Here is a 26874-nt window from a genome sequence, read left to right as displayed (position 1 = left end):
CCAGGCGAGCAGCAATAGAACAAGGGGACACAGTCTGGAGTTGTGTCAGGGGAGGTCTAGGCTGGATGTTGTTAGGAAGTTGTTGTCAGAGAGAGTGATTGGCATTGGAATGGGCTGCCCAGGGAGGTGGTGGAGTTGCTGTGCCTGGAGGTGTTGAAGCCAAGCCTGGCTGAGGCACTTAGTGCCATGGTCTGGTTGGTTGGCCAGGGCTGGGTGCTAGGTTGGAGTGGATGAACTTGGAGCTCTCTTCCAACCTGATTGATTCTATTACCTAGAGCCAGGTCCCTACAGCCAAATTCATGCTAGACCCAAGCTCCAAGGCCAGCAGAACTGGAGAAGCATTAGATATTCCCCACTGGCTGTTTTAGGCAGGTTTGAGCCTCAGAGGGCACTTTGAGGTGCTCTTCCCCATCACCACCTCACCAGTCCTCCCTTTCTGTGCTGCAGGAGGAAGGTCTCAACGATGTGCAGGAAATGATCAAGACAGAGAAGCCACACCCAGAGCGACGGCTCCGAGGGGTCTTGGAGGAGCTGAGCAGTGGATGCTTGTGAGTACAGCATGGGCAAAGGCAGCACATTGCAGACCCTTCTGATGCCCTAGAGACCCCTTATCCTCTGAAAGGTGGGCAAGAATTTAATCACAACTGGATGAGGCACTTAGTGCCATGCTCTAGTTGATTGGACAGGGTGCTAGGTCAGACTGGATGATCCTGGAGGTCTCTTCCAACCAGGTTGATTCTATGATTGACACAATCAGCTGCCCTTTGGCTTGGGGCACGATGAGGTGGCATTCACATGTATAACCCTCAGATGCCAAAGGAATGGTGAAAGCCTCAGCTATGTGGGCTGGAAACTGATCCTCACCTTCTCCCCATGCACCACGCTCAACGTTGGGTGCAAACAGGCCACTTGCTAGAATTGTGTTGCAGACTGGGGAAAGTGAGCAAATTGTCCTCCACTGAGGTGCTCCCCTGCTGGCAGAGCCCCAGCTGGCCGTGGCTCTTTGAGGAGACCCCATGGGCTCCTGTGGGATTCATGCTGCTGACCTTTTCCACCAGGCGCTTCGTGACGCTGGCTGACAAGGACCAGCATCACTCCTCCCGCACAAGGCTGGACAGGGAGAGGCTCAAGTCCTGCATGAGGGAGCTGGTAAGTGGGATTGAGCCAAGCAGGGAATTGACTGGAGCTTCTCAGTGGAGTGGGGATCTTTGGTCCATAGGCATGTTGATTTCCAGGCTCTGTGGGTTGAGAGTCTGAGGTATATTTTGTTATAGAGGAGCTCAAATCATTTGGGTCTTGCATGGGAGCCAGGGGAGGTCTAGGCTGGATGTTAGGAGGAAGTTGTTGGCAGAGAGAGTGATTGGCATTGGAATGGGCTGCCCAGGGAGGTGGTGGAGTCTCCATGCCTGGAGGTGTTGAAGCCAAGCCTGGCTGAGGCACTTAGTGCCATGGTCTGGTTGCTTGTGCAGGGCTGGGTGCTAGGTTGGAGTGGCTGATCTTGGAGGTCTCTTCCAACCTGCTTGATTCTATGATTCTGTGACTCAAAGGAGCTGGATGTCCAAAGAGCAGGTGGCTCAGCCAGCTGTCCAAAGCCACCAGCTCCAGCAGGGCTGAATTTAACATGTGAAAGCCTCCACGTCCCCTTTTCTGAATGGTCTGGTGCGGAGTTACAGCAGAATCAAAAGGGCCTCTTGCCAGGCTAGAAGCCATCCCAAAATGCCCTAAGCACAGCTGCCACCTCTGTGTCCTGCACTCCTTCCACTGGGACAGTCTGACAGTTGCCTCTGCATCGTCAGGAACCTTTCCCTACATCCTGCAGAGCATGATCAAGGAGTGTCAGAAGTGCCATCACCACAGACCTCTGTCCCACATGGTGGGACTAAGGCATCTGCCTACTCACCAGCCCTTCCCAAACGTTCAGAACCTGCCTGGTGCTGCTGCCTCCTCTATGCTTCATTCTGCCCCTCCCCATATGATGTTGCATACTCTCTGTTTAACCACAGGAGAACATGGGGCAGCAAGCCACAACTCTGAGGTCACAGGTGAAGAAGAACACCATGAAGGACAAGCTGAAGCTGGTGCAAAACTTCCTGCAGAAGCTCCGGTTCCTGGCAGACGAGGTGAGTTGCTCCATCTGTGGATGTGGCCTCTTTAGTGCAGAAGAGGGGGAAGAGAAGCCCTCTTCTGCTCACACTCTTCTTTCTGCACCCCAGGAGACTGTTTGCCTTCTGACTGTGAGGCCACATTCCTGTGGTGGCTGAGGGACAGGGTTTAGTAGTGACCTGGCAGTGCTGGGTTAATGCTTGGACTTGAAGATCTTAAAGGTCTCTTCCAACCAAAACAAGCCCTGCTGTTCTAATGCAAAAGTACATTTGCTTTTAGAACTACAATAAATCAAACCCTGATTTCTTCTCTGATGAGCTTCAACTTGCTGATCTTCACTCTGAGCAGCTTCTTCTCTTAGGCAGCACTGAGTGCCCCAAAACCATTCCAGTGACCGTAACGGGCAGCAGCTACATCCTCCTGGACAGATGGGCAGAGTCCAAGGGGATGGCATTCAATAGCTCCAAGTGAGGTGCTGCACTTTGGCCACAGCAACCCCATGCAGAGATACAGGCTGGGGTCAGAGTGGCTGGAGAGCAGCCAGACAGAGAGGGATCTGGGGGTGCTGATTGATACCCGCCTGAACATGAGCCAGCAGTGTGCCCAGGTGGCCAAGAGAGCCAGTGGCATCCTGGCCTGCATCAGGAATGGTGTGGTCAGCAGGAGCAGGGAGGTCATTCTGCCCCTGTACTCTGCCCTGGTTAGACCACACCTTGAGTGCTGTGTTCAGTTCTGAGCCCCCCAGTTTAGGAGGGACATTGAGATGCTTGAGCGTGTCCAGAGAAGGGCGACGAGGCTGGGGAGAGGCCTTGAGCACAGCCCTACGAGGAGAGGCTGAGGGAGCTGGGATTGGTTAGCCTGGAGAAGAGGAGGCTCAGGGGTGACCTTATTGCTGTCTACAGCTACCTGAGGGGAGGTTGTGGCCAGGAGGAGGTTGCTCTCTTCTCTCAGGTGGCCAGCACCAGAACAAGAGGACACAGCCTCAGGCTGTGCCAGGGGAGATGTAGGCTGGAGGTGAGGAGAAAGTTCTTCCCTGAGAGAGTCATTGGACACTGGAATGGGCTGCCCGGGGAGGTGGTGGAGTCGCCGTCCCTGGAGCTGTTCAAGGCAGGATTGGACGTGGCACTTGGTGCCATGGTCTGGCCTTGAGCTCTGTGGTAAAGGGTTGGACTTGATGATCTGTGAGGTCTCTTCCAACCCTGATAATACTGTGATCTTCTGTGGCATCTGTTGACTTTGTCTTCAGAAGGTCTCCAGCCCTGCTGGTGCCTCGATGCTGAGACACTGAGGAGTGTCTTTGCTGCTGTTCACAGCCCCAGCACACCATTCCTGACGTCTTCATCTGGATGATGAGCAACAACAAGCGCATTGCCTATGCCCGAATCCCTTCCAAGGACATCCTCTACTCCATTGTGGATGAGGAGATGGGCAAGGACTGCGCCAAAGTGAAGACCATCTTTCTCAAGGTGCCAGGCTGCCTTTTGTGAGGGAGCTGCAGCCCACAGGAGGGAGATGGAGGAAAGGCAGGCTGGGAGAGTGGGAGGTGGAGATGGGAGAGCTGTGAGTCCATTTTTGCTGTGGTCTGAATATCCATCCCTGGAGGTGTTCAAGAAAAGACTGGATGAGGCACTTGGTGCCATGGTTTGGTTGAGTGGCCAGGGCTGGGTGCTAGGTTGGACTGGATGATCTTGGAGGTCTCTTCCAACCTGGTTGATTCTGTGATTCTAAGGTGAGACACCAGACTCCAAAGGTCAGGGTGGAAGTCTGCTGCTATGAAGTGTGAACCACTAACTTTGCCCAGTGAGTGAGAAATCCAGTCTTTGATCCAGGTGGCCACAAAAGAGGATGCTGGCATAGAAAGAGGAAGCCAACATGGTGGGAAGAAGAGCCAGAGTAGTGTCATGAGCCAAAAAGATGAGGGCTGAGTTGCTGGGTTTAAGGTACAAGCCTTAAAGGTGCACCAGGAGCTCCAGTGCTGACTGCTACAAGTGTACCAGGAGCTAAATGCTGCACAAAGTGGTCTGGCCACCTCTAGGGCCTTCTCTAGACCCAGGTAAACTCTCTTTGTTCTTTGTGCCCAGCTACCTGGGAAGAGAGGCTTTGGACCTGCTGGCTGGACCGTTCAGGCCAAGATGGAGATGTACTTGTGGCTGGGCCTCAATAAACAGCGTAAAGACTTCTTGAGTGGCCTGCCCTGTGGCTTTGAGGAGAAGAAGACTGCCAGAGGCCAAAACCTGCCATCCTTCCCACCCATCAGCCTCCTTTACACCAGTAAGAACTTCCTGCTTGTAGTGGGTCTGGGGACAGGAGGCAGAGAGGGCAGGAGGGAGCTTGGCTTCGTCATTTGGACCAAGGGCTTCCAGAAGCCAAGGAGGAATGAGGCACTTAGTGCCATGGTCTGGTTGATTGGCTAGGGCTGGGTGCTAGGTTGGACTGGATGAGCTTGGAGGTCTCTTCCAACCTGCTTGATTCTATGATTCTATGGATTCCATTTGTCCCAGCCTGAGGGGAGTCCACATCTATTTGGGACTTATGCTTTCAGCCTGTAGCCTTCACCAGTGCTGGCCCTGGGCAAAAGCATTTTCCTGAGGGCTTCAGGGTTGTCTCTCAAACCATCTCACTTCTCTGTCTGACAGAAAAACAAGTTTTCCAGCTACGAGCCCACATGTACCAGGCCAGGAGTTTATTTGCAGCTGACAGTAGTGGCCTCTCAGACCCCTTTGCAAGAGTCTTCTTCATCTCCCAGAGCCAGTGCACTGAGGTAAACACCATCTCCTGAGCTGGAAAGTTGGGCTTTGATGTTACATATGCCATATCCATCCTCCTTCCCTGTGACATGTCTTGTGAGTGCCAGTGAGGCAAGGATTGGCTTGATCACAGGATCCTGGGATGGGAAAGCAGCCACAGCACTAGGACATGGTTGCCTGCAGGAACCCCTTCCCCAGAAGCACCCTCAATGCCATGTCCATCACTACAGAGCTATCTCATGACCCTGTGGCTATGATCCACCTGCCTGGTCAGGAGAAAGTGGATCACAGTGAAGTGTTTCTTTGTGTCTTCCCGGGCTGAGGGCTGCTCATGGCAGGGGCTTGGAACTGGATGATCTTTAAGATTCCTCCCAACCCAACCCATTCTCTGGGCCCAGTCCTGTTCAATATCTTTATTGATGATCTGGAGCAGGGGACTCAGTCCTGCAGCAGTAAGTTTGCAGATGACACCAAGCTAGCAGCAGGTGTGGAGCTGTTGGAGGGTAGGAGAGCCCTGAAGAGGGACCTTGGCAGGCTGGATGGGTGGTCAGAGGCCAATGGGATGAGATTGAACAAGGCCAAGGGCAGGGTTCTACACTTTGGCCACAACAACCCCAAGCAGCACTACAGGCTGGGGACAGAGTGGCTGAGAGCAGCCAGGCAGAGAGGGACCTGGGGATGCTGGTAGAGAGTAGCTGAAGATGAGCCAGCAGTGTGCCCAGGTGGGCAGGAGAGCCAATGGCATCCTGGTCTGGATCAGGAGCAGTGTGGCCAGCAGGACAAGGGAGGTTATTCTGACCCTGGACTCAGCACTGCTCAGGCCACACCTTGAGTGCTGTGTCCAGTTGTGGGCTCCTCAATTCAAGAGAGATGCTGAGGTGCTGGAAGGTGTCCAGAGAAGGGCAAGGATGGTGGGGAGGGTCCTGGAGCACAGCCCTGTGAGGAGAGGCTGAGGGAGCTGGGGGTGTGCAGCCTGCAGCAGAGGAGGCTCAGGGCTGACCTCATTGCTGTCTGCAACTGCCTGAAGGGAGGCTGTAGCCAGGTGGGGTTGGGCTCTTCTGCCAGGCAAGCAGCAAGAGAAGAAGGGGACAGAGTGTCAAGTTGTGTCAGGGGAGGTCTAGGCTGGATGTTGTTAGGAAGTTGTTGTCAGAGAGAGTGATTGGCATTGGAATGGGCTGCCCAGGGAGGTGGTGGAGTCTCTGTGCCTGGAGGTGTTGAAGCCAAGCCTGGCTGAGGCACTTAGTGCCATGGTCTGGTTGCTTGGCCAGGGCTGGGTGCTAGGTTGGACTGGCTGAGCTTGGAGGTCTCTTCCAGCCTGCTTGATTCTATGATTCTATGACATACCTTTTGTCTGCTTGCCTGCTGTTGGACCAACATGGACCAACATGGCCCAAAAACATGTGCAAGAGCCTTCTAGTGCTGCCAGGCAGATGAATCTAGTGCCCCATCTGCTGCCCTTGCACAAGGCCTTAGCCTCTATCTGGAGCAGTAAATCTCTCTCTCATTCTTCCAGGTTCTCAACGAGACCCTTTGCCCAACCTGGGACCAGCTGCTGGTCTTTGACAACGTAGAGCTATATGGAGAAGTGCATGAGATGAGAGATGACCCTCCCATCATTGTCATTGAGATCTACGACCAGGACACAGTGGTAAGATGAATCCCAGCAAAAACAAATGTTCACAATCGAGGTGCTGCAACAGCTCCTGAGTTGGAGGCTAAGCAGATGGTGCAGAGGATGTGAGAAGAAGATTTTCTCCTGAAAAGCTTGCAAGCTTGGAAGATGGTCTCTTCTGTATCTCCCACAGCATGAGCAGCCTCTGCTGCTCATTAGACCTCAGGTTCAGAGTAATGATATCTCGGTTTTGGACAGTCAAGCAAGAGCTTTTGTGAGGCTGGAGGCCAGAAGATGTCATTTGAGTTTTTCCCTTTAGAAAAGATGCTCAGTCCTGACCTCCCTAGGAAGGGTGCTCAGTCCTGACCTCCCTAGGAAGGATGCTCAGTCCTGACCTCCTTTGGAAGGGTGCTCGGTTCTGACCTCCTTAGGAAGGGTGCTCAGTCCTGACCTCCCTAGGAAAGGTGCTCAGTCCTGACCTCCTTAGGAAGGGTGCTCAGTCCTGACCTCCTTAGGAAGGGTGCTCAGTCCTGACCTCCCTAGGAAGAGTGCTCAGTCCTGACCTCCATAGGAAAGGTGCTCAGTCCTGACCTCCCTAGGAAGGGTGCTCAGTCCTGACCTCCCTAGGAAGAGTGCTCAGTCCTGACCTCCATAGGAAAGGTGCTCAGTCCTGACCTCCTTAGGAAGGGTGCTCAGTCCTGACCTCCATAGGAAAGGTGCTCAGTCCTGACCTCCTTAGGAAGGGTGCTCAGTCCTGACTTCCTTCATGGCTCAGCCCTAGGCAACCTCCTTCACCTGGTTCGAAGAAGCCAGGAGCAAAAGCTGTCACTGAGCTTCCTTGTCCCAAGCTGGTCCCATCCTAACCGTGATAGGGAGAGCTGTGGGGCTGACTTTGGGAGATCCCATGTGTGGTTAACAGGCTCAGGTGCTGCCTCCATCTCTGCAGGGCAAAGCTGACTTCATGGGCCGCACTTTTGCCAAGCCAGTGGTGAAGATGTCAGATGAACACTACAGCCCCCCGCGCTTCCCCCCGCAGCTGGAGTACTACCAGATCTACCGGGGCAACTCCACGGCAGGAGACCTGCTGGCTGCCTTCGAGCTGCTCCAGGTACCAGCTGCCCAAAGCCACCCCACGCCAAGGGAGGGGAAGGATGGAAGGTTCTGACCTCAGTGCCAGCCAAGGTCATGGGACAGGCTGTCCTGAGTGCCAACCCATGCCAAGGGAGGGGAAGGATGGAACGTTCTGACCTCAGTGCCAGCCAAGGTCATGGGACAGGCTGTCCTGAGTGCCACCTCACGCCAAGGGAGAGGAAGGATACAAGGTTCTGACCTCAGTGCCAGCCAAGGTCATGGGACAGGTTGTCCTGAGTGCCACCCCACGCCAAGGGAGAGGAAGGATACAAGGTTCTGACCTCAGTACCAGCCAAGGTCATGGGACAGGTTGTCCTGAGTGCCAACCCACACCAAGGGAAGGGAAGGATACAAGGCTCTGACCTCAGTGCCAGCCAAGGTCATGGGACAGGTTGTCCTGAGTGCCACCCCACGCCAAGGGAGAGGAAGGATACAAGGTTCTGACCTCAGTGCCAGGCAAGGTCATGGGACAGGTTATCCTGAGTGCTACCCCACGCCAAGGGAGGGGAAGGATGGAAGGTTCTGACCTCAGTGCCAGGCAAGGTCATGGGACAGGTTGTCCTGAGTGCCATCACAAAGTACCTACAGGATGGCCACGGGATCAGTCCCAGCCACCATGGCTTTAGGAAGGGCAGGTCCTGCCTAATCAACCTGATCATAGAATCATAGAATCAACCAGGCTGGAAGAGAACTTCAGGCTCAGCCAGTCCAACTTCACACCCAGCTCTGGCCAAGCAACCAGACCATGGCACTAAGTGCCCCAGCCAGGCTTGGCTTCAACACCTCCAGGCACAGAGACTCCACCACCTCCCTGGGCAGCCCATTCCAATGACAATCACTCTCTCTGACAACAACTTCCTAACAACATCCAGCCTAGACCTCCCCTGCCACAACTCCAGACCGTGTCCCCTTCTTCTCTTGCTGCTTGCCTGGCAGCAGAGCCCAACCCCACCTGGCTACAGCCTCCCTTCAGGTAGTTGCAGACAGAAATGTGATCGTTTTATGATCAGGTTACCCACCTGGTGACTGTGGGGCAGGCTGTGGATGGAGTCTACCTGGACTTCAGCAAAGCCTTTGACACTGTCTGCCACAACAAGCTCCTGGCAAAGCTGGCAGCTCCTGGCTTGGACACTCTGAAATAGGTCAAGAACAGGCTGGAGGGCCAGGCCCAGAGAGTGGTGGTGAATGATGCCACATCCAGTTGGCAGCTGGCACCAGTGGTATTCCCCAAGGATCAGTGCTAGGCCCAGTCCTGTTCAACATCTTTACTGATGATCTGGACCAGGGGATTGAGTCCAGCATCAGTAAGTTTGCAGATTACACCAAACTAGGAGCAGCTGTGGATCTGATGGAGGGTAGGAGAGCCCTGAAGAGGGACCTTAGCAGGCTGGATGGGTGGGCAAAGGCCAATGGGATGAGACTGGACAAGGCCAAGGGCAGGGTTCTACACTTTGGCCACAACAACCCCAAGTAGTGCTACAGGCTGGGGACAGAGTGGCTGAGGGCAGGCAGAAAGAGAAGGACCTGGGGGATGCTGGTAGATAGGAGCTGAAGATGAGGCAGCAGTGTGCCCAGGTGGGCAGCAGAGCCAATGGCATCCTGGCCTGCATCAGGAGCAGTGTGGCCAGCAGGACAAGGGAGGTTATTCTGCCCCTGGACTCAGCACTGATGAGGCCACAGCTTGAGTGCTGTGTCCAGTTCTGGGCTCCTCAATTCAAGAGAGATGTTGAGGTGCTGGAAGGTGTCCAGAGAAGGGCAAGGAAGCTGGTGAGGGGCCTGGAGCACAGCCCTGTGAGGAGAGGCTGAGGGAGCTGGGGGTGTGCAGCCTGCAGAAGAGGAGGCTCAGGGCTGACCTCATTGCTGTCTGCAGCTCCCTGAAGGGAGGCTGTAGCCAGGTGGGGTTGGGCTCTGCTGCCAGGCAAGCAGCAACAGGACAAGGGGACAGAGTGTCAAGTTGTGCCAGGGGAGGTCTAGGCTGGATGCTGTTAGGAAGTTGTTGTCAGAGAGAGTGATTGGCATTGGAATGGGCTGCCCAGGGAGGTGGTGGAGTCTCTGTGCCTGGAGGTGTTGAAGCCAAGCCTGGCTGAGGCACTTAGTGCCATGGTCTGGTTGGTTGGCCAGGGCTGGGTGCTAGGTTGGACTGGCTGAGCTTGGAGGTCTCTTCCAACCAGGTTGACTCTCTGATTCTATGATCAGAGATGCTCCAGTCCCCTTGGCATCTTTGTAGCCTCTGCTGGCTTCTCACCATCAGTTTGTTGTCTCACTTGAACTGGGGATGCTAAAACTTGCCCCAGGACTCCAGATGTGTCCTCACTAGGGCACAGCATACGAAAAGGAGAACCTCCCTTGACCTGCTGGCCACACTCTTCTTCGTGCAACTTACAGGAGGCAAAGAAACAGCTGTGGGCTTGAAGAACATTGTTGTGCTGAGAAATGTGCTGTGCTGCTGTGTCTGTGCTGAAGCACCTTCTGCTCATGTGTGTGACTCTTCCCAGCACACCTTCACAGCCCATTCAGCTCAACAACCTCCATCACTCCTGCACCCTCTGAGACAAAGAGGCTCAACAGGAGACCAGGCTGTGGCAGCTGCATCCGAGACTGACAGAGATCCACATCGCAGCAGCTGCTCTCCAGCTCAGAGGGGCAGGTCTTAACCCACACTGCATCTCTTCCAGATTGGTCCTGGGGGCAAGTCAGACCTGCCCCCAATCGATGGCCCCACAGACGTGGACCGGGGCCCCATCCTGCCGGTGCCGCTGGGGATTCGGCCAGTGCTGAGTAAATACAGAGTGGAGGTAATTGCCTTGGAGCTCCAAATGTCAATGCTCAGCATTGTGTGCAAGCAGAAGAGCCTGCCTGTGGGTGTTTGAAGGCTGGAGGGATCTTTGAGGCTCTGAGGAAGAGATGGGCATCAAGACTAGATGGATGGTTGGGGAGCAAGGCTGCAGCAGCCCTAAAGAAAACCCCCAAGGAACTGGGTGATTGCTTGGTTGCCATAAATATGGGCACCACAGCAAGTCCTAGGGTTGAGATGGGTTGAGATGCAGGGCACATTGGAGATGCACAGGTAAGACATCTCCATCCAAAAGCCAGGTGAGCTACGTCCCACCAATCTCAGTCCCCAAGGGTGCTCTTGTGTTGCTCTATCTAAAGGGTGATGTATCCAAACAGGGTCTCTCTCCCTTGCTTGTCTTGGTGGGGATCCAGGCAATACAGCCAGTGGTTGTAGGTATCTCCAGGTCTCTAAAGGGATCCTAGCTGCTGACCTTCCAGGCATTTCCATCTGCTTAAATCAATGGCATTTCTCTGATGCTCACAGTGAATGTGACCACAGGGAACTAGGAGGTGGAGAAGTCTCATTCTAGGGGAACAACTGGTCATGGTCCTTCTGAGAAAGGAAAGGCAAGTTTCTCTATTACTGGGGACATCACCTGGACAAAATCATGCCAGCTCCAAATCAAGAGACACAGCGATGGATAAAGCTAATCTGGGCTTGATTTATGGAGTCTCACAGCAGAAAAAGCCTAGAAAGGGAGAAAGGCAGCAAAGGGAGTGTCAGTGACAGCAGGCTGGGGAGTTTAGGCTGCTGTAGATCAGGCATGGGGTGGATTATGTGAGGTTTCAGAGAGAAATTCTGCTGCAATCCTGACCCACATGGAAGAGGAGAAGATACCTCAGGGATCCACCACTGCCTAGGCAACGACACTTGCAGTAGGATCCCTTCTCCTGAGGGGGTAGGCAGAATCAGCACCTTTGACTCCAGCCAGGGGCAGCACCTCTCATATTGATATTCTTCCTTCTTCTTCTGTCCTAGATCTTGTTTTGGGGGCTGAGAGATCTGAAGAGAGTGAACCTGGCCCAGGTGGACCGGCCCCGTGTGGACATTGAGTGTGCTGGCAGGGGAGTTCAGTCAGCACTCATCCAGAACTACAAGAAGAACCCCAACTTCAGCACTTTGGTCAAGTGGTTTGAAGTGGTGAGTGTTTCCTCTTCCCCTTGGGCCCTCCACTGAAACACAGAATTTCTGGAGCCCAAACTGTGACTCCTAATCCCTTGCTTCACTTTGCCCAGAGCCATTGAGAACTTGAGCTTCACCATGCTCTGAGCCTCAGTTCTAGCTCACATTTCCCAGAGACTCAAATACACTTAATAGAACCAATAACAATTTATAGGATGCCCTTCCCTCTCCTCCCCCTTTTTTTCATAGAATCATAGAATCAAGCAGGTTGGAAGAGACCTCCAAGCTCATCCAGTCCAACCTAGCACCCAGCCCTGGCCAAGCAACCAGACCATGGCACTAAGTGCCTCAGCCAGGCTTGGCTTCAACACCTCCAGCCACACAGACTCCACCACCTCCCTGGGCAGCCCATTCCAATGCCAATCACTCTCTCTGACAACAACTTCCTAACAACATCCAGCCTAGACCTCCCCTGACACAACTCCAGACTGTGTCCCCTTCTTCTGTTGCTGCTTGCCTGGCACAAGAGCCCAACCCCACCTGGCTACAGCCTCCCTTCAGGCAGTTGTAGACAGCAATGAGGTCAGCCCTGAGCCTCCTCTTCTGCAGGCTGCACACCCCCAGCTCCCTCAGCCTCTCCTCACAGGGCTGTGCTCCAGGCCCTCACCAGCTTCTTTGCCCTTCTCTCAACACCTTCCAGCACCTCAACATCTCTCTTGAATTGAGGAGCCCACAACTGGACACAGCACTCAAGGTGTGGCCTGAGCAGTGCTGAGCACAGGGGCAGAATAACCTCCCTTGTCCTGCTGCCCACACTGCTCCTGAGCCAGCCCAGGATGCCATTGGCTCTGCTGCCCACCTGGGCACACTGCTGCTTCATCTTCAGCTACTCTCTCCCAGCACCCCCTGGTCTCTCTCTGCCTGGCTGCTCTCAGCCACTCAGTCCCCAGCCTGTAGTGCTGCTTGGGGTTGTTGTGGCCAAAGTGTAGAACCCTGCACTTGGCCTTGTTCAATCTCATCCCATTGGCCTCTGCCCACCCATCCAGCCTGTCCAGATCCCTCTGCAGGGCTCTCCTACCCTCCATCAGATCCACAGCTGCTCCTAGCTTGGTGTCATCTGCAAACTTACTGCTGCTGGACTCAATCCCCTGGTCCAGATCATCAATAAAGATATTGAACAGGAAGAATTCCTTTTCAAAGAAAATAAATTAGATGTAGAGAGGAAAAGGTAAAACACACCCAAATAAAATAGTCTCACTTTGATTTGGAAGTTAAAAGAGAAAGTTTCAATGAAAAATAAAAGGTATTTAAGGTAGAGGAGTTACAAAGAGGTATAGGGAAGGAAAATACAAGATTATATACATATAAAACCAGAGTGATGGCAATGGTTTTGTCCTCCCTCACAGATTGATGGCCATGTGCTAAAGCAAGGAGCAGCAGGAACAGGAGGGTGGTGCTGTCAAGCACTGAGGCAGGGCATGAGAATCATAGAATCAACCAGGTTGGGAGAGACCTCCAAGCTCATCCAGTCCAACCTAGCACCCAGCCCTGTCCATTCAACTAGACCATGGCTAGACACAAAGTGGGAGTGGGCTAAGCACTACACCTGGAGTAAGGTTAAGGCTCACCTCCAAGGAGGATTCAGGAGGACCTGGGGTCAGGGTCAAGACCACTCCCTCAGGAGGGTTAACCCTTTCCAGGGCTCTCACATTCTGCTTTGCTGGAGCTACTCCTGAAGGGACATTGTAGCCAGGTGGGGGTTGGTCTCTTCTCCCAGGCAAGCAGCAACAGAAGAAGGGGGGACAGTCTCAAGTTGTGGCAGGGGAAGTATAGGCTGGATGTTAGGAGGAATTTCTTCACAGAGAGAGTGATTGGCATTGGAATGGGCTGCCCAGGAAGGTGGTGGAGTTGCTGTGCCTGGAGGTGTTGAAGCCAAGCCTGGCTGAGGCACTTAGTGCCATGGTCTGGTTGGTTGGCCAGGGCTGGGTGCTAGGTTGGACTGGCTGAGCTTGGAGGTCTCTTCCAGCCTGCTTGATTCTATGATTCTGTGATTCTATAACCTCCAGCACGCTCCCTGGTTTAGTCCCTATGGCCTTTCCACCAACCAAAGCAGAGCCCACACCCAGCCCTTGCTAACCAGCTCACCTTTGCTTCCCAGGACCTCCCAGAGAATGAGCTGCTCCATCCACCTCTCAACATCAGGGTGGTGGACTGCAGGGCTTTTGGGCGTTACACCCTGGTGGGGTCCCACGCCGTCAGCTCCCTCCGCAAGTTCATCTACCGCCCACCGGACAAGAAAGCCCAGCACTGGAACATGACAGGTACAAGGCTTGGGCAATGGGGACCTGGCTGCTATGGGTCAGCCTGAGGGGCATGGAAAGAGAAAGATGGGTGGTAAGGACCATGGGACATTCTCTGCTTGTTGATTAAGCAAACAGTTCTTCAGCGGGTGGGTCAAGAGGATCATAGAGTCGTGGAATCAGGCAGGGTTAGAAGGCACCACAAGGAGCAGCCAGTTCCAACCCCCCCTGCCATGCCCAGGGACACTCTACCCTAGAGCAGGCTGCACACAGCCTCACACAGCCTGGCCTCAAACACCTCCAGCCATGGGGCCTCAACCACCTCCCTGGGCAACCCATTCCAGCCTCTCACCACTCTCCTGCTCAACAACTTCCTCCTCACCTCCACTCTGACTCTCCCCACCTCCAGCTTTGCTCCATCCCCCTTAGTCCTGTCACTACCTGGAGATGAGAAGGCACAGAGTATGAGGCCATGACTCCTCAGGGATTTTTTGATCTGTGAGCTCAGGACAAGAAAGTCAAGTTCCACCTCTAACATCCCTGCAGCTTCGTGGCTCTAAATGTTCTTCAAGAGTGGGAGGTGACTGTGCATGCTCCAGGCCTCCTGCTGCTGCCACCTGAGTGCAGGCTAGCAGGCTACTGATTGAGGCCACCACCTCAGTCCCCATCAGCACCCACAGCAACAACTGCAACAAGCTCACTTTCCCTACAACCCAGCACAGCAGCTGAGGGCTTGGTGAGCCACAAGAGTTGCTTAGTCCTTAGTGGAAGTGGAGAAATTTTTGGCTAGGCAGAGATAAAGTGTCTTGGGAGAAATCACCAAGGACCATCCCTGGCTCCAGCCAGAAGTCTGAAACTGTGGCTGTGTCCATGCCAGATGGTAATATCCAGCAAGCTTCTCCTCTGCCTCTTCTCTGGGTAGTCCTTCAGGAAACAAAACCATTCCTTTCTCCTCATCTGCTTTCCTCAGCTATGGAAGAGGCTTTCAATCACACTCCAAGATTCTGTGCCCATTCCCTCCACTCCTCTTCTCTTAAGTGCTCACTGCAGGGGGCTTGGGCAAGAGGACCTTTGAGGGTCCCTTCCAACCCAACACTATCTGTGCATCTGTAACAGGGGGGTCATACATCACTCCTGCGTTAGTCCTATGGGGTCTCACCTGAGCTCTTGGTTTCTCCTCCCCCCCACTATCCTTCCCTCCTGTTTTTTCTCCTTCTCTGTCCTCTCTTCAGCTAAGCACCTCAATGGCTATCTGACAATGGCCAACAAGGCCCACTGCTCTCTCCCTGCAGGGGAGATTGTTGTCAATATGGAACCTGAGATTCCTATCAAGAAGCTGGAGACAATGGTGAAGCTGGAAGCTGTGAGTATCCTTGTGGCAGCACCACTTTAGCATCATCTCTTTCACAGAATCACATTATGGTGGGGGTGGGAAGGGACCTCTGGAGATCATCTAGTCCAACTCTCCCTGCTAAAGCAGGGTCACCTATAGCAGGTTGCCTAGGAGCATGCCCAGAAGGGTTTGGAACCTCTCCAGAGATGGAGACTCCACAGCCTTTCTGGGCAGCCTGGTCCAGTGCTCTGGCACCCTCACAAGAAGGAAGCTTACCCAGCCCAAAGCTTCCCTGGCATGGCCTGAGGCCATCTCCTCTTGCCCTATCAAATCTACATGGTCCACCACATGTGACACACACAGAGCCTCACGAGCACACACGGACAGCTGCACACACACACAGCCCACAGGGCCCCTGGGGTGTTCATATACCCATCTATGTACAGAGCTCCTTGCACATGCAGCAGAAGCTGTGTCATGCATGTCTGCTCACACAGTTTCATGCAAGAGAACCTCCAGGACGTGTGTGCATGGCTGCCTGGGGCACCCCAGTACCCACATGCTTCTTGGAGTAGGTTCTTCCACAGGAGGTTGTAGACAGAGCAGAGGGGAAGGAGAACCTTCCTTGGTCTGCTGGACACATTCTTCTTAATACACCCCAAGATCCCATTGGTCCTCTTGGCCACAAGGGCACACTGCTGTGCCACAGTTAACTTGTTATCCACCAGGACTCCCAGTTCCCACCCTTGTGGAGCCTATGGACCCTTCTGGAGACCTATGGACCCTATAGACCCTAAGGACCCCATCAACCCCTTTACACCCTATCATAGAGTCATAGAACCATAGAATCAAGCAGGTTGGAAGAGACCTCCAAGCTCAGCCACTCCAACCTAGCACCCAGCCCTGCCCAAGCAACCAGACCATGGCACTAAGTGCCCCAGCCAGGCTTGGCTTCAACACCTCCAGGCACAGCAACTCCACCACCTCCCTGGGCAGCCCATTCCAATGCCAATCACTCTCTCTGTGAAGAACTTCCTCCTAACATCCAGCCTAGACCTCCCCTGGCAAAACTCGAGACTGTGTCCCCTTGTCCTGTTGCTGCTTGCCTGGCAGAAGAGACAAACCCCCACCAGACCTTTCTAGCTAGACAAGAAATCCTCCAAGTTAGCAGAAGAGGTGCAACAGATGAAGGCCAAAATGTCTTTCCAAACCACTCAAGGACTGTGGCTCTCCCTCAGCAGGGTGAAAGAGACACATCTCCCTAGAGATGGGTTTGGTGTGTCTCAGCAGACATCTCCCCAGACCTTTGCCAGCCTGGGCTCTCCATTCAAGGCTTCAGTTCTTTGGTGGCTGGGGAGCTGTTGGTGTGCATTTGTCCTCAGCCCAGGCTGATTTGCTAACCTGCTCTCCCTCTCCTTGTTCCCTTCCATCTCGGATGGCAGAACTCTGATGCAGTAGTGAAGGTGGATGTGGTAAGTGATAGATCTACTCTACAATCCTGATCCCAACCCTCCACTCCCCATCTAGACCTTCTGTGGGGCTTTCCATGGACCATGCATCCTCACCAAACCTGAGATACACAAGGACCAGCACCCCTTCATCTAAAGACAGAGGTAGAGCTGTGCTGTCTCATCAGCAGACATGGCAGTGACCTGACCATTGCAGAGTGGGAAACTATTCTGGGCCAGCACTTCTTGGCCCAGCTATCCCAGGAGAAGCAGTGCAGACAGGTCCCTGTGGGAGAGATGTTTGGTACATTCACCACAGCTAGAAAATGCCTCCAAAGCCTTTATTGCCCCACTGAGTGGACTCAGGGTACATTGCTGGGCAGAGAGAGGACTTCTACCATGTCAGATCCAAGTGTTGAAGCCTGGTATGAAAGGGATGCTGGAAAGGATGTCTCTAACACTGTGTCTGGCTCCTAAGCATCTTCCTTTGTGCTCTGTCCCTTGGTGTGTGCAGCTGTGAATGTGGGAAGGTGCTAATGAGGCTACAAGCCTGGAGGGTTCTACCTTCTCAGGTGCTTCACCCACCACTGTTGTGCTTCAGGAGACATCTCACTTTCATCTGACTCCCTTTTCTCTGTCTTGGCTCCCCTTGTTGCTGCAGACTGAGGAAGAGAAGGAGAAAAAGAAGAAGAAGAAGAAAGGAGGAGGAGGAGGAGGAGAGGAAGCAGAAGAAGGAGAGCCAGATGAGAGCATGCTGGACTGGTGGTCCAAGTATTTTGCTTCAATCGAGACAATGAAGGAGGTGGGTGCAGAGCAGAGGAGGGCTGTGTGTAGGGGTGGGTGGAAGAGGAAAAGGTTTCCTCCCTGTGGTCTCACCTGTTTCCAGCTACTTCTAAAGGCTGGGAGATGTGGGGTGGGGTTTGGTATCTTGTGCCAGGCAAGCAGCAAGAGAAGAAGGGGACAGAGTGTCAAGTTGTGCCAGGGGAGGTCTAGGCTGGATGTTGTTAGGAAGTTATTGGGAGAGAGAGTGATTGGCATTGGAATGGGCTGCCCAGGGAGGTGGTGGAGTTGCTGTGGCTGGAGGTGTTGAAGCCAAGCCTGGCTGAGGCACTTAGTGCCATGGTCTGGTTGGTTGGGCAGGGCTGGGTGCTAGGTTGGAGTGGATGCTTTTGGAGGTCTCTTCCAACCTGCTTGATTCTCTGATTCTAAGATTCTATGATTCTATGTGCTAACCTTGCCTGGCAGACCTGAGCAGGATTCCTCAGGTAGAGTAGGATTATAGGTTGGACTTGGTGATCCTGAGGGTCTTTTCTAACCTGGATGTTTCTGTGACTCCTCTTCCTTGAGGTCCACTCTGGGTGGACTGTGTGGCTGGTGGGTACTCAGGCATAGCCAGTGAACAGCATCAGTGCTGAAGGCTGCACTGAGCAACTTGGACTCCTGCTTACTGCACAGGAGCTGAACGAGATGAGCTTTACATGTCCCTTCCAGCCCAAACCAGCCCATGGCTCTGTGATTTCTCCAGCACAGCCAGAACCTCTCTCACAGCCCAGAGGAAGGGCGAGCTATGACCTTGAGCTAGGCACATCCAGAGGCCTCAACACCAACACCCACTCCCTGTTCCCTTCATCTCTTCCCCAGCAACTCCGGCAGCAGGAAGCAGCTGCAGCAGAAGCAGAGGAGAAAGAAGACATGGAGATTGCAGAGGGTAAGCAGGTTGCAAAGGACAGAGGGAGCATGGCCAGGAAAGGTCAGACCAAGACTCCTTTTTGAGTCCATCACTGCTTTTCAGCCAAACTAGAAGCTTACAGTGTGTTGTGTGCTCCTGTGCATGGCCTCTGCATGGATCTGGTGTGAACTGTGTTCAGTTAACATGCTCCTGTCAAGTGAATCCAGTTCAGAGCATGCTGTGCCAGCCTGCAACCCATCTAGGTCACTAGGAGGAAGGTCATGTGCAAGTAATGCAGATTGGTGGCCAAAATCTATGTTGGTGTCATAGAATCAGAGAATGAACCAGGTTGGAAGAGACCTCCAAGATCATCCACTCCAACCTAGCACCCAGCCCTGGCCAAGCAACCAGACCATGGCACTAAGTGCCTCAGCCAGGCTTGGCTTCAACACCTCCAGGCACAGCAACTCCACCACCTCCCTGGGCAGCCCATTCCAATGCCAATCACTCTCTCTGACAACAACTTCCTCCTCACATCCAGCCTAGACCTCCCCTGGCACAACTTCACACTCTGTCCCTTTGTTCTGTTGCTGCTTGCCTGGCAGAAGAGCCCAACCCCACCTGGCTACAGCCTCCCTTCAGGGAGTTGCAGACAGCAATGAGGTCAGCCCTGAGCCTTCTCTTCTGCAGGCTGCACACCCCCAGCTCCCTCAGCCTCTCCTCACAGGGCTGTGCTCCAGGCCCCTCACCAGCTTCCTTGCCCTTCTCTGGACACCTTCCAGCACCTCAACATCTCTCTTGAATTGAGGAGCCCAGAACTGGACACAGCAATGAAGGTGTGGCCTGAGCAGTGCTGAGTCCAGGGGCAGAAGAACCTCCCTTGTCCTGCTGCCCACACTGCTCCTGAGCCAGGCCAAGGATGCCTCACCTGCAGTGCTGTGTCCATCTCTAGAATCCTCCACACACCTGTAGGTTCAGGTGAGAGGAGGTCATTAAAATGATCCAAGGGTTGGAACCCCTCTGCTGTGGGGACAGGCTCAGAGAGCTGGGGTTGAGGATTTTCCCTGAGGACTTTCACTCAAGCTCTCTGCATCTCTCATATCCAAGCGACAGACAGCTGCTGTCCTGCCTTGGCAATGAAAAGCAATTAACAGGGCAACATCCAGAGCCTGATCCCTCTTGGAACACTAGTCTTCATATAACAAGAGAGCTGACCCTGGGTCTTGATGAGCTTGGAGACAGTTCACAGCAGCTGCCTCTGGGTCACACAGCAGGGCTGCTGGGGGAAAAGTCTTGTGTCCCTCTCTGTTTTCTTCCTGTCTCCTAAGAAGGATCTGTTTTCCTGTGGCACTCCCCTCCCTCCATTCTCCTTTCCTCTTCCACATCACAGAATCATAGAATCAGGCAGGTTTGGAAGGCACCACAAGGAGCAGCCAGCTCCAACCCCCCTGCCATGCCCAGGGACACCCTACCCTAGAGCAGGCTGCACACAGCCTCACACAGCCTGGCCTCAAACACCTCCAGCCATGGGGCCTCAACCACCTCCCTGGGCAACCCAGTCCAGCCTCTCACCACTCTCCTGCTCAACAACTTCCTCCTCACCTCCACTCTCAAGCTCCCCACCTCCAGCTCTGCTCCATTCCCCCCAGTCCTGTCACTCCCTGACATACTACATCAAGTAGTGACCTGACCACTCTATCAAGTCTGTGCCATCTCTCTGAGCCCCTCTGCATTGCTCAGCAGTCATGAAAGCTGGCAGAGACAGAGAGAGACAGGGATTGTGTGGAGGGGTGGGAGAAGATGCCTTTGAATGTGCCTTTATAGGCAGCCTGTTCCCAGTGTAGTTGATGTCCCTGACTGGTGGCTGCTCTGGAGAGAGACCTGTCATTGCAGCTGGTCATGGGCAACCCCCTTAAGGGCAGCAGCCTGTGCTCTGGTGCTGAGCATCAGACACTGTCTCTTCTGTGATATCTAGGCTGGGCTTTTTAACTCCAGGCTGCAAACAGCAGGAAAAGACACCACTAGATGGCAAATAAGAAGATGCTGTGGGCAGGATCAGGCCTTTTCACTGCTCTTGAAGCTAGCCATGAACTTCCAGTCCATGTCTCATATTCCTCCAAGTGGTTTCTGCTCAGGTCAGCTCTGGAAGATGCTTTGGCAACAGCAGCCAGAGTCAAGGAAAGACAGGAGAGGGTTGGGATGGGAGCTGCAGACAGCAGCTGCTGTCAGCTTTCATGCTTCTCCTGCTGGAAGGACTCTCCCTCCCCATCTCCTCCACCCCTCTTCATCCTCATTTCCATCTCCACCCTCCCCACTGCTTCCCCTTGAACTCAGAAATCAAACTTGATGACTCTCCCATGAAAGGTTCCAAGGGTCAGGTGAAGAACAAGGAGAAGTCCAAGGCACCCAAAGATGACAAGAAAAAGAAGCAACAGCCTGCCCCTGAGCTTCCTGAGAAGAAGAGCAAGCAGAAGATTGATGAACTGAAGGTGTGTGTGTGTTGGCAGGGGAGGAGGACACCCTGCCTGCTCAATAGCAGGCTGGAAGGCTGATGGGGTGGCAATCTTCAGCCATGTGAAGAGAGATCAGAGCAGGCTGGATCAACCCTACCTGAGGCACTTTACCTGCCTGAGGGTTATCTAACCCTAGGTGAGATGTGCCTCTGGTCTACCTGCTTCCCTCCATAGCCTGAAGGAGTTAGAGGTAACAGCCTTTGGAGAAAAGGGGCTGTCCTGGGATAGGATCATCCTTGGGTCAGCCTGGGGCTGGAGAGAAGCACCAGGACTTGGGGCATGGATGGCCTCTGGTTCAGTGTGCAGGCCTGGGGGCTTTAGCAGGATTCATGTAGCCTGGGATTTAGAAGGGTTTGCTCCTCTTGCACAAAGTGGGGACAACCTCTTCACCCATTCAGATGAGCTTTTCTCTCTTGTACATTCTCACCTTAGGGTGGGTCTTGTGGCATCAAGATCCAACCCAGTGACCCTGGAGATCCTCTCCCTTGCTAGCCACCTGGACACTGGGAGATGAGGTGTCCATACTCCCTCTGAGCTGGCTCAAGAGTCAAGTATCTTCTCCAGACTGTTTTTATTGACCTGACCTTCTTCCATTCGACTTTTTTACCATCTCAGGTCTTCAACAAAGAGCTGGAAACAGAGTTTGATAACTTTGAGGACTGGCTGCACACCTTCAACCTGCTGCGTGGGAAGATTGGGGACAACGATGACAACGCCACTGAAGAGGAGAGGATAGTGGGGAGGTTCAAAGTGAGTTTGGTCACTGAGGCAGGCCAAGGCAGGGGCAGCTTGGGAAGCTCTTGCAAACAAGTTTTCCTGCTAAAGCTGCTTCAGCAGAAGAGGCTTGGGTGAAATGGGAATCAGGTTGTGTTAACTCAGCTGCAGCACCTTGGGAAAGCAAGGACCAAGGGAAAATCAACACCTCCAGTTGCTGGGAGAAGGTGTTGGAGGGTAGGAGAGCCCTGCAGAGGGACCTTGGCAGGCTGGATGGGTGGGCAGAGGCCAGTGAGATGAGACTGGACAAGGCCAAGGGCAGGGTTCTGCACTTTGGCCACAACAACCCCAAGCAGCACTACAGGCTGGGGACAGAGTGGCTGAGAGCAGGCAGGAAGAAAGGGAGCTGGGGGTACTGGTAGAGAGTAGCTGAAGATGAGGCAGCAGTGTGCCCAGGTGGGCAGGAGAGCCAATGGCATCCTGGGCTGGGTCAGGAGCAGTGTGGCCAGCAGGACAAGGGAGGTTATTCTGCCCCTGTGCTCAGCACTGGTCAGGCCACAGCTTGAGTGCTGTGTCCAGTTCTGGGCTCCTCAATTCAAGAGAGATGTTGAGGTGCTGGAAGGTGTCCAGAGAAGGGCAACAAAGCTGGTGAGGGGCCTGGAGCACAGCCCTGTGAGGAAAGGCTGAGGGAGCTGGGGGTGTGCAGCCTGCAGCAGAGGAGGCTCAGGGCTGACCTCATTGCTGTCTGCAACTCCCTGAAGGGAGGCTGTAGCCAGGTGGGGTTGGGCTCTTGCCAGTTTTAATCTAGCAAATTCCTTTCCAGGAGCATCTTGGCAGCCTGGTTCCTCCCCAGCCCTCCTCGCTTTCGTCCCATTTCCCTTCTCATGGCTGCAACCCCCAAAGAGATGCTTGTGCAGTGCAGGGACTTCCCAGATCCCACCTGCCTGCTCCAGCACGTGGCTAGAAACTTGTCTCTTGGCTGGATCCTCAGCAAGGGTGCTTTGGAGTTAGTCTGCTCACCCTCAGCCCACGGGCAGCAGGGCTCTCATCAGGCTGTGCACTCGCTTGCTCTAGGGCTCCATTTGTGTCTACAAAGTGCCACTCCCTGATGACATCACTAAGGAAGCAGGATATGACCCCAGCTTTGGCATGTTCCAGGGGATCCCCAGCAATGACCCCATCAACGTGCTGGTCAGAGTGTACATCGTGAGGGTGAGTACAGCTGGGTGCTGGGGGCAGCTCTGGGCCTGCTCCCTTCCCTGTTGTGCAGCCATAGGATCTGGCACCAAAGCTGTAAGGATGTCAGGTTCTGGCTCTCAGAGCATCAGGGATGTGCCATGAGGACATGACTTCAGCAAGGCTTTGGGCACTGTGTCCTGGGGACATGACTTCAGCAAGGCTTTGGGCACTGTGCCATGAGGACATGACTTCAGCAAGGCTTTGGACACTATGCCATGAGGACATGACTTCAGCAAGGCTTTGGGCACTGTGCCATGAGGACATGACTTCAGCAAGGCTTTGGGCATTGTGCCATGAGGATATGACTTCAGCAAGGCTTTGGGCACTGTGCCGTGAAGACTTGAATTCAGCAAGGCTTTGGGCACTGTGCCATGAGGACATGACTTCAGCAAGGCTTTGGGCACTGTGTCCTGAGGACATGACTTCAGCAAGGCTTTGGGCACTGTGTCCCAGAGCATTCTCCCAAGGAAGCTATGGAAGTGTGGGTTAGAGGAGTGGACAGTGAAGGGAGCTGAGAACTGGCTGAAGCAGAGAGATCAGAGTGTTGTCTGGGCACTTGATCTCCAGAGGTCCCACTATGCTGGGGTACTGAGATGCTGTGACTGAAGCAGCTCATTGATGATGAGGACTCCTATAGTGTCTCCATAGCTCTGTGCCCTAAGCACTGGGAACAAGCCACATCCAAGCTTCTGCCAGAGCCTAAAGTCTTTCTTCTGGTGTCTAGCCTGGACCACTGTGCCTGTCCTAGCACTTAACTCAAATGAGTAATTTGGAGCAGCCTGAGATATCTACTGGTAGAGAGGAGCTGAACATGAGGCAGCGGTGTGCCCAGGTGGGCAGCAGAGCCAATGGCATCCTGGCCTGGATCAGAAACAGTGTGGCCAGCAGGACAAGGGAGGTTCTTCTGCCCCTGGACTCAGCACTGCTCAGGCCACACCTTCATTGCTGTGTCCAGTTGTGGGCTCCTCCATTCAAGAGAGATGTTGAGGTGCTGGAAGGTGTCCAGAGAAGGGCAAGGAAGCTGCTGAGGGGCCTGGAGCAGAGCCCTGTGAGGAGAGGCTGAGGGAGCTGGGGGTGTGCAGCCTGCAGAAGAGGAGGCTCAGGGCAGACCTCATTGCTGTCTGCAGCTCCCTGCAGGGAGGCTGTAGCCAGGTGGGGTTGGGCTCTTCTGCCAGGCAAGCAGCAACAGAAGAAGGGGACAGAAGGGCAGGTCTAGGCTGGATGTTAGGAGGAAGTTGTTGTCAGAGAGAGTGATTGGCATTGGAATGGGCTGCCCAGGGAGGTGGTGGAGTCTCTGTGCCTGGAGGTGTTGAAGCCAAGCCTGGCTGAGGCACTTAGTGCCATGGTCTGGTTGGTTGGCCAGGGCTGGGTGCTAGGTTGGAGTGGCTGAGCTTGGAGGTCTCTTCCAACCTGCTTGATCCTATGATTCTATGAACGAACACAAGGCAGGACATAATCCCAGTTTAACCCAAACCACTGTATTTAGGAAGACCAAAGAGTTTGGCCAGGCAGGGACAGATGGTCCCAGGGATGGAGCATGGCACCCCCTCTGCATTCTTTCCTGCTGTGGACAGCACTGATGTGTCTCACTTGTTCTCTACAGGCCACAGACCTTCACCCAGCTGACATCAATGGGAAAGCTGACCCTTACATTGCCATCAAGCTCGGGAAGACAGACATCAAAGACAAGGAGAACTACATCTCCAAGCAGCTGAACCCTGTCTTTGGAAAGTGAGTTGCTTCAACCCTCTTAGTTGCCTATGCTTGGAATTGGTGAGCTAAGCCTGAGGCAAGCTTGCCAGGCCCTTGGACCTGCACCCTGACTGTCCCACAGCAGCTGCCTGGGCTCAAGGGATGGGACTCACCACACAGATGTTTCTTCTTGCAGACAGTGTGGGGCATCCTGCAGGAGATCAGTCTCTTCTCCCAAGGAACAAGTGATAGCACAAGAAGAAACTGCCTCAAGTTGCACCAGAGGTGGTTTAGTTTGGCTCTCAGGAACCATTTCTTTCCTGATAGGGTTTTTCAAGCCTGGAACAGGATTCCCAAGGAAGTGGTGGAGTCACAATTTCTGGAGGGGTTGAAAAGATGTGGCCACAGGCTCACAGGATGCTAGGAGTTGGAAGGGACCCAAGGAGATCATTGAGCCCAACCCCCCCTGCCACAGCAGGACAATACTGTCTAACAGATCACACAGGAACACATCCAGACAGGCCTTGAAAGTCTCCAGGGAAGGAGACTCCACAACCTCTCTGGGGAGCCTGTTCCAGTGCTCTGGGACCCTTACAGTGAAGAAGTTCCCCTTGTGTTGAGGTGGAACCTCTTTTGCTGCAGTTTACACCCATTGCTCCTTGTCCTGTCCCAGGGAGCAGTGAGCAGAGCCTGTCCCCCCCATCTTGGCCAGACCTCAGATACTTATAGGCATTTATCAAATCCCCTCTAAGCCTTCTCTTCTCCAGACTAAGCAGCCCCAGGTCCCTCAGCCTGTCCTCATCAGCAATGCCCTCCAGTCCCCTCATCATCCTTGTAGCTCTCCACTGGACCCTCTCCAGCAGATCCCTGCCCCTCTTCAACTGGGGAGCCCAAAACTGAGCACAGTATTCAAGATGAGATGTGGTGATGAGATGCTGATGGGCACGATTTGGTGGAGACCTGATAGTGCTGGGGTTAGCCATTGAACTTGATGGTCTTGAAGCTTTCCTTCCACCAAAACGATTCTGTGGTCCTCATTTCAGCCATCCCTCCTTCTGTGCCAGCTGTATGGTCAATGTAGTGAAGAGAGAGACAGATGCTCAAGAGACATCCACGTGTGATTAGGATTAAGAAGTACCTAGCACTTGGCCTGAATTGTAGTGATAGTCCTGGTCCTGGTCCTTCAGGAACACAGAAACTTAGTTGCAGGGCTGTTAAGACACCCAGGTCAGACACCCTTGTGCTGGATATGAAACACCCCATGAGCAGATCATAGAGAATCATAAAGAATCACAGAATCAACCAGGTTGGAAGAGACCTCCAAGATCATCCAGTCCAACCTAGCACCCAGCCCTAGCCAATCAACCAGACCATGGCACTAAGTGCCTCAGCCAGGCTTTTCTTGAACACCTCCAGGCACAGATACTCCACCACCTCCCTGGGCAGCCCATTCCAATGCCAATCACTCTCTCTGTGAACAACTTCCTCCTAACATCCAGCCTAGACCTACCCTGGCACAACTTGAGACTGTGTCCCCTTGTTCTCTTGCTGCTTGCCTGGGAGAAGAGGCCAACCCCACCTGGCTACAATGCCCCTTCAGGTAGTTGTAGACAGCAATGAGGTCAGCCCTGAGCCTCCTCTTCTGCAGGCTGCACACCCCCAGCTCCCTCAACCTCTCCTCATAGGATTTGTGCTCCAGGCCCCTCCCCAGCTTTGTTGCCCTTCTCTGGACATGTTCCAGCACCTCAACATCTTTCTTGAATTGAGGGGCCCAGAACTGGACACAGCACTCAAGGTATATCATAGAATGGCTTAGGATGGAAGGGACCTCAAGGATCAGCCAGTTCCAACCCCCCACCATAGGCAGGGACACCTCCCACTACAACAGGTCCCTCAAGGCCTCATCCAGCCTGGCTCTGGACACCTCCCACTAGAACAGGTTGCTCAAGCCTGGCCTTGAACACCTCCAGGGAGGGAGCAGCCACAACCTCCCTGGGCAACCTGTGCCAGTGTCTCACCACCCTCACTGCAAAGAACTTCTTCCTAAGAAGATTTTGTTAAGACTCTCTCTTGAATGTCCTGCAGAGACAGTTCTAACCCAGACCAGAGCATCCCCACCTCACCCATGGGGCTGTCTTGAGCAGTAGCCAGACTCTTCTCCAGCTTTTCTCCTTGCCCTGATGCAGATCCTTCGACATCGAGGCCACCTTCCCCGTGGAGTCCATGCTGACAGTGGCAGTGTATGACTGGGACTTGGTGGGGACTGATGACCTCATTGGAGAGACCAAGATTGACCTGGAGAATCGCTACTACAGCAAGCACCGAGCCACCTGTGGCGTCTCACAGACCTACTCCATGTAAGAGCAAAACCTCTCTGCCCACCTTTCTGCCTGGCCCCACGCCTGTCTCATCTTC

General features: G+C 53.9%; 1 protein-coding gene across 9 annotated transcripts in view; it reads left to right on the top strand.

The window, feature by feature from the left end:
* The window catches only part of OTOF (otoferlin), a 129370-nt gene that overhangs the window by 91094 nt on the left and 11402 nt on the right, over positions 1-26874 (top strand). For 7 of the 9 annotated variants that reach the window (XM_064146566.1, XM_064146565.1, XM_064146563.1 and 4 more), the window contains 20 exons: positions 448-548; positions 1059-1149; positions 2004-2120; positions 3417-3569; positions 4185-4374; positions 4740-4864; positions 6364-6498; positions 7409-7570; positions 10269-10388; positions 11408-11569; positions 13710-13872; positions 15084-15214; positions 16627-16656; positions 17294-17434; positions 18274-18340; positions 20666-20790; positions 21430-21564; positions 22603-22740; positions 24371-24498; positions 26646-26816. In XM_064146566.1, the coding sequence (XP_064002636.1) occupies positions 448-548; positions 1059-1149; positions 2004-2120; positions 3417-3569; positions 4185-4374; positions 4740-4864; positions 6364-6498; positions 7409-7570; positions 10269-10388; positions 11408-11569; positions 13710-13872; positions 15084-15214; positions 16627-16656; positions 17294-17434; positions 18274-18340; positions 20666-20790; positions 21430-21564; positions 22603-22740; positions 24371-24498; positions 26646-26816 (2585 nt within the window). The remainder of the gene's footprint in view (positions 1-447; positions 549-1058; positions 1150-2003; positions 2121-3416; positions 3570-4184; positions 4375-4739; positions 4865-6363; positions 6499-7408; positions 7571-10268; positions 10389-11407; positions 11570-13709; positions 13873-15083; positions 15215-16626; positions 16657-17293; positions 17435-18273; positions 18341-20665; positions 20791-21429; positions 21565-22602; positions 22741-24370; positions 24499-26645; positions 26817-26874) is intronic. The other 2 variants (XM_064146568.1, XM_064146564.1) reach the window with 1 other exon arrangement.

Source organism: Pogoniulus pusillus, chromosome 7, assembly GCF_015220805.1.
Source record: "Pogoniulus pusillus isolate bPogPus1 chromosome 7, bPogPus1.pri, whole genome shotgun sequence".
In the NCBI taxonomy this organism is placed as follows: Eukaryota; Metazoa; Chordata; class Aves; order Piciformes; family Lybiidae; genus Pogoniulus; species Pogoniulus pusillus.
This window is presented reverse-complemented; position numbering and strand designations above follow the sequence as displayed.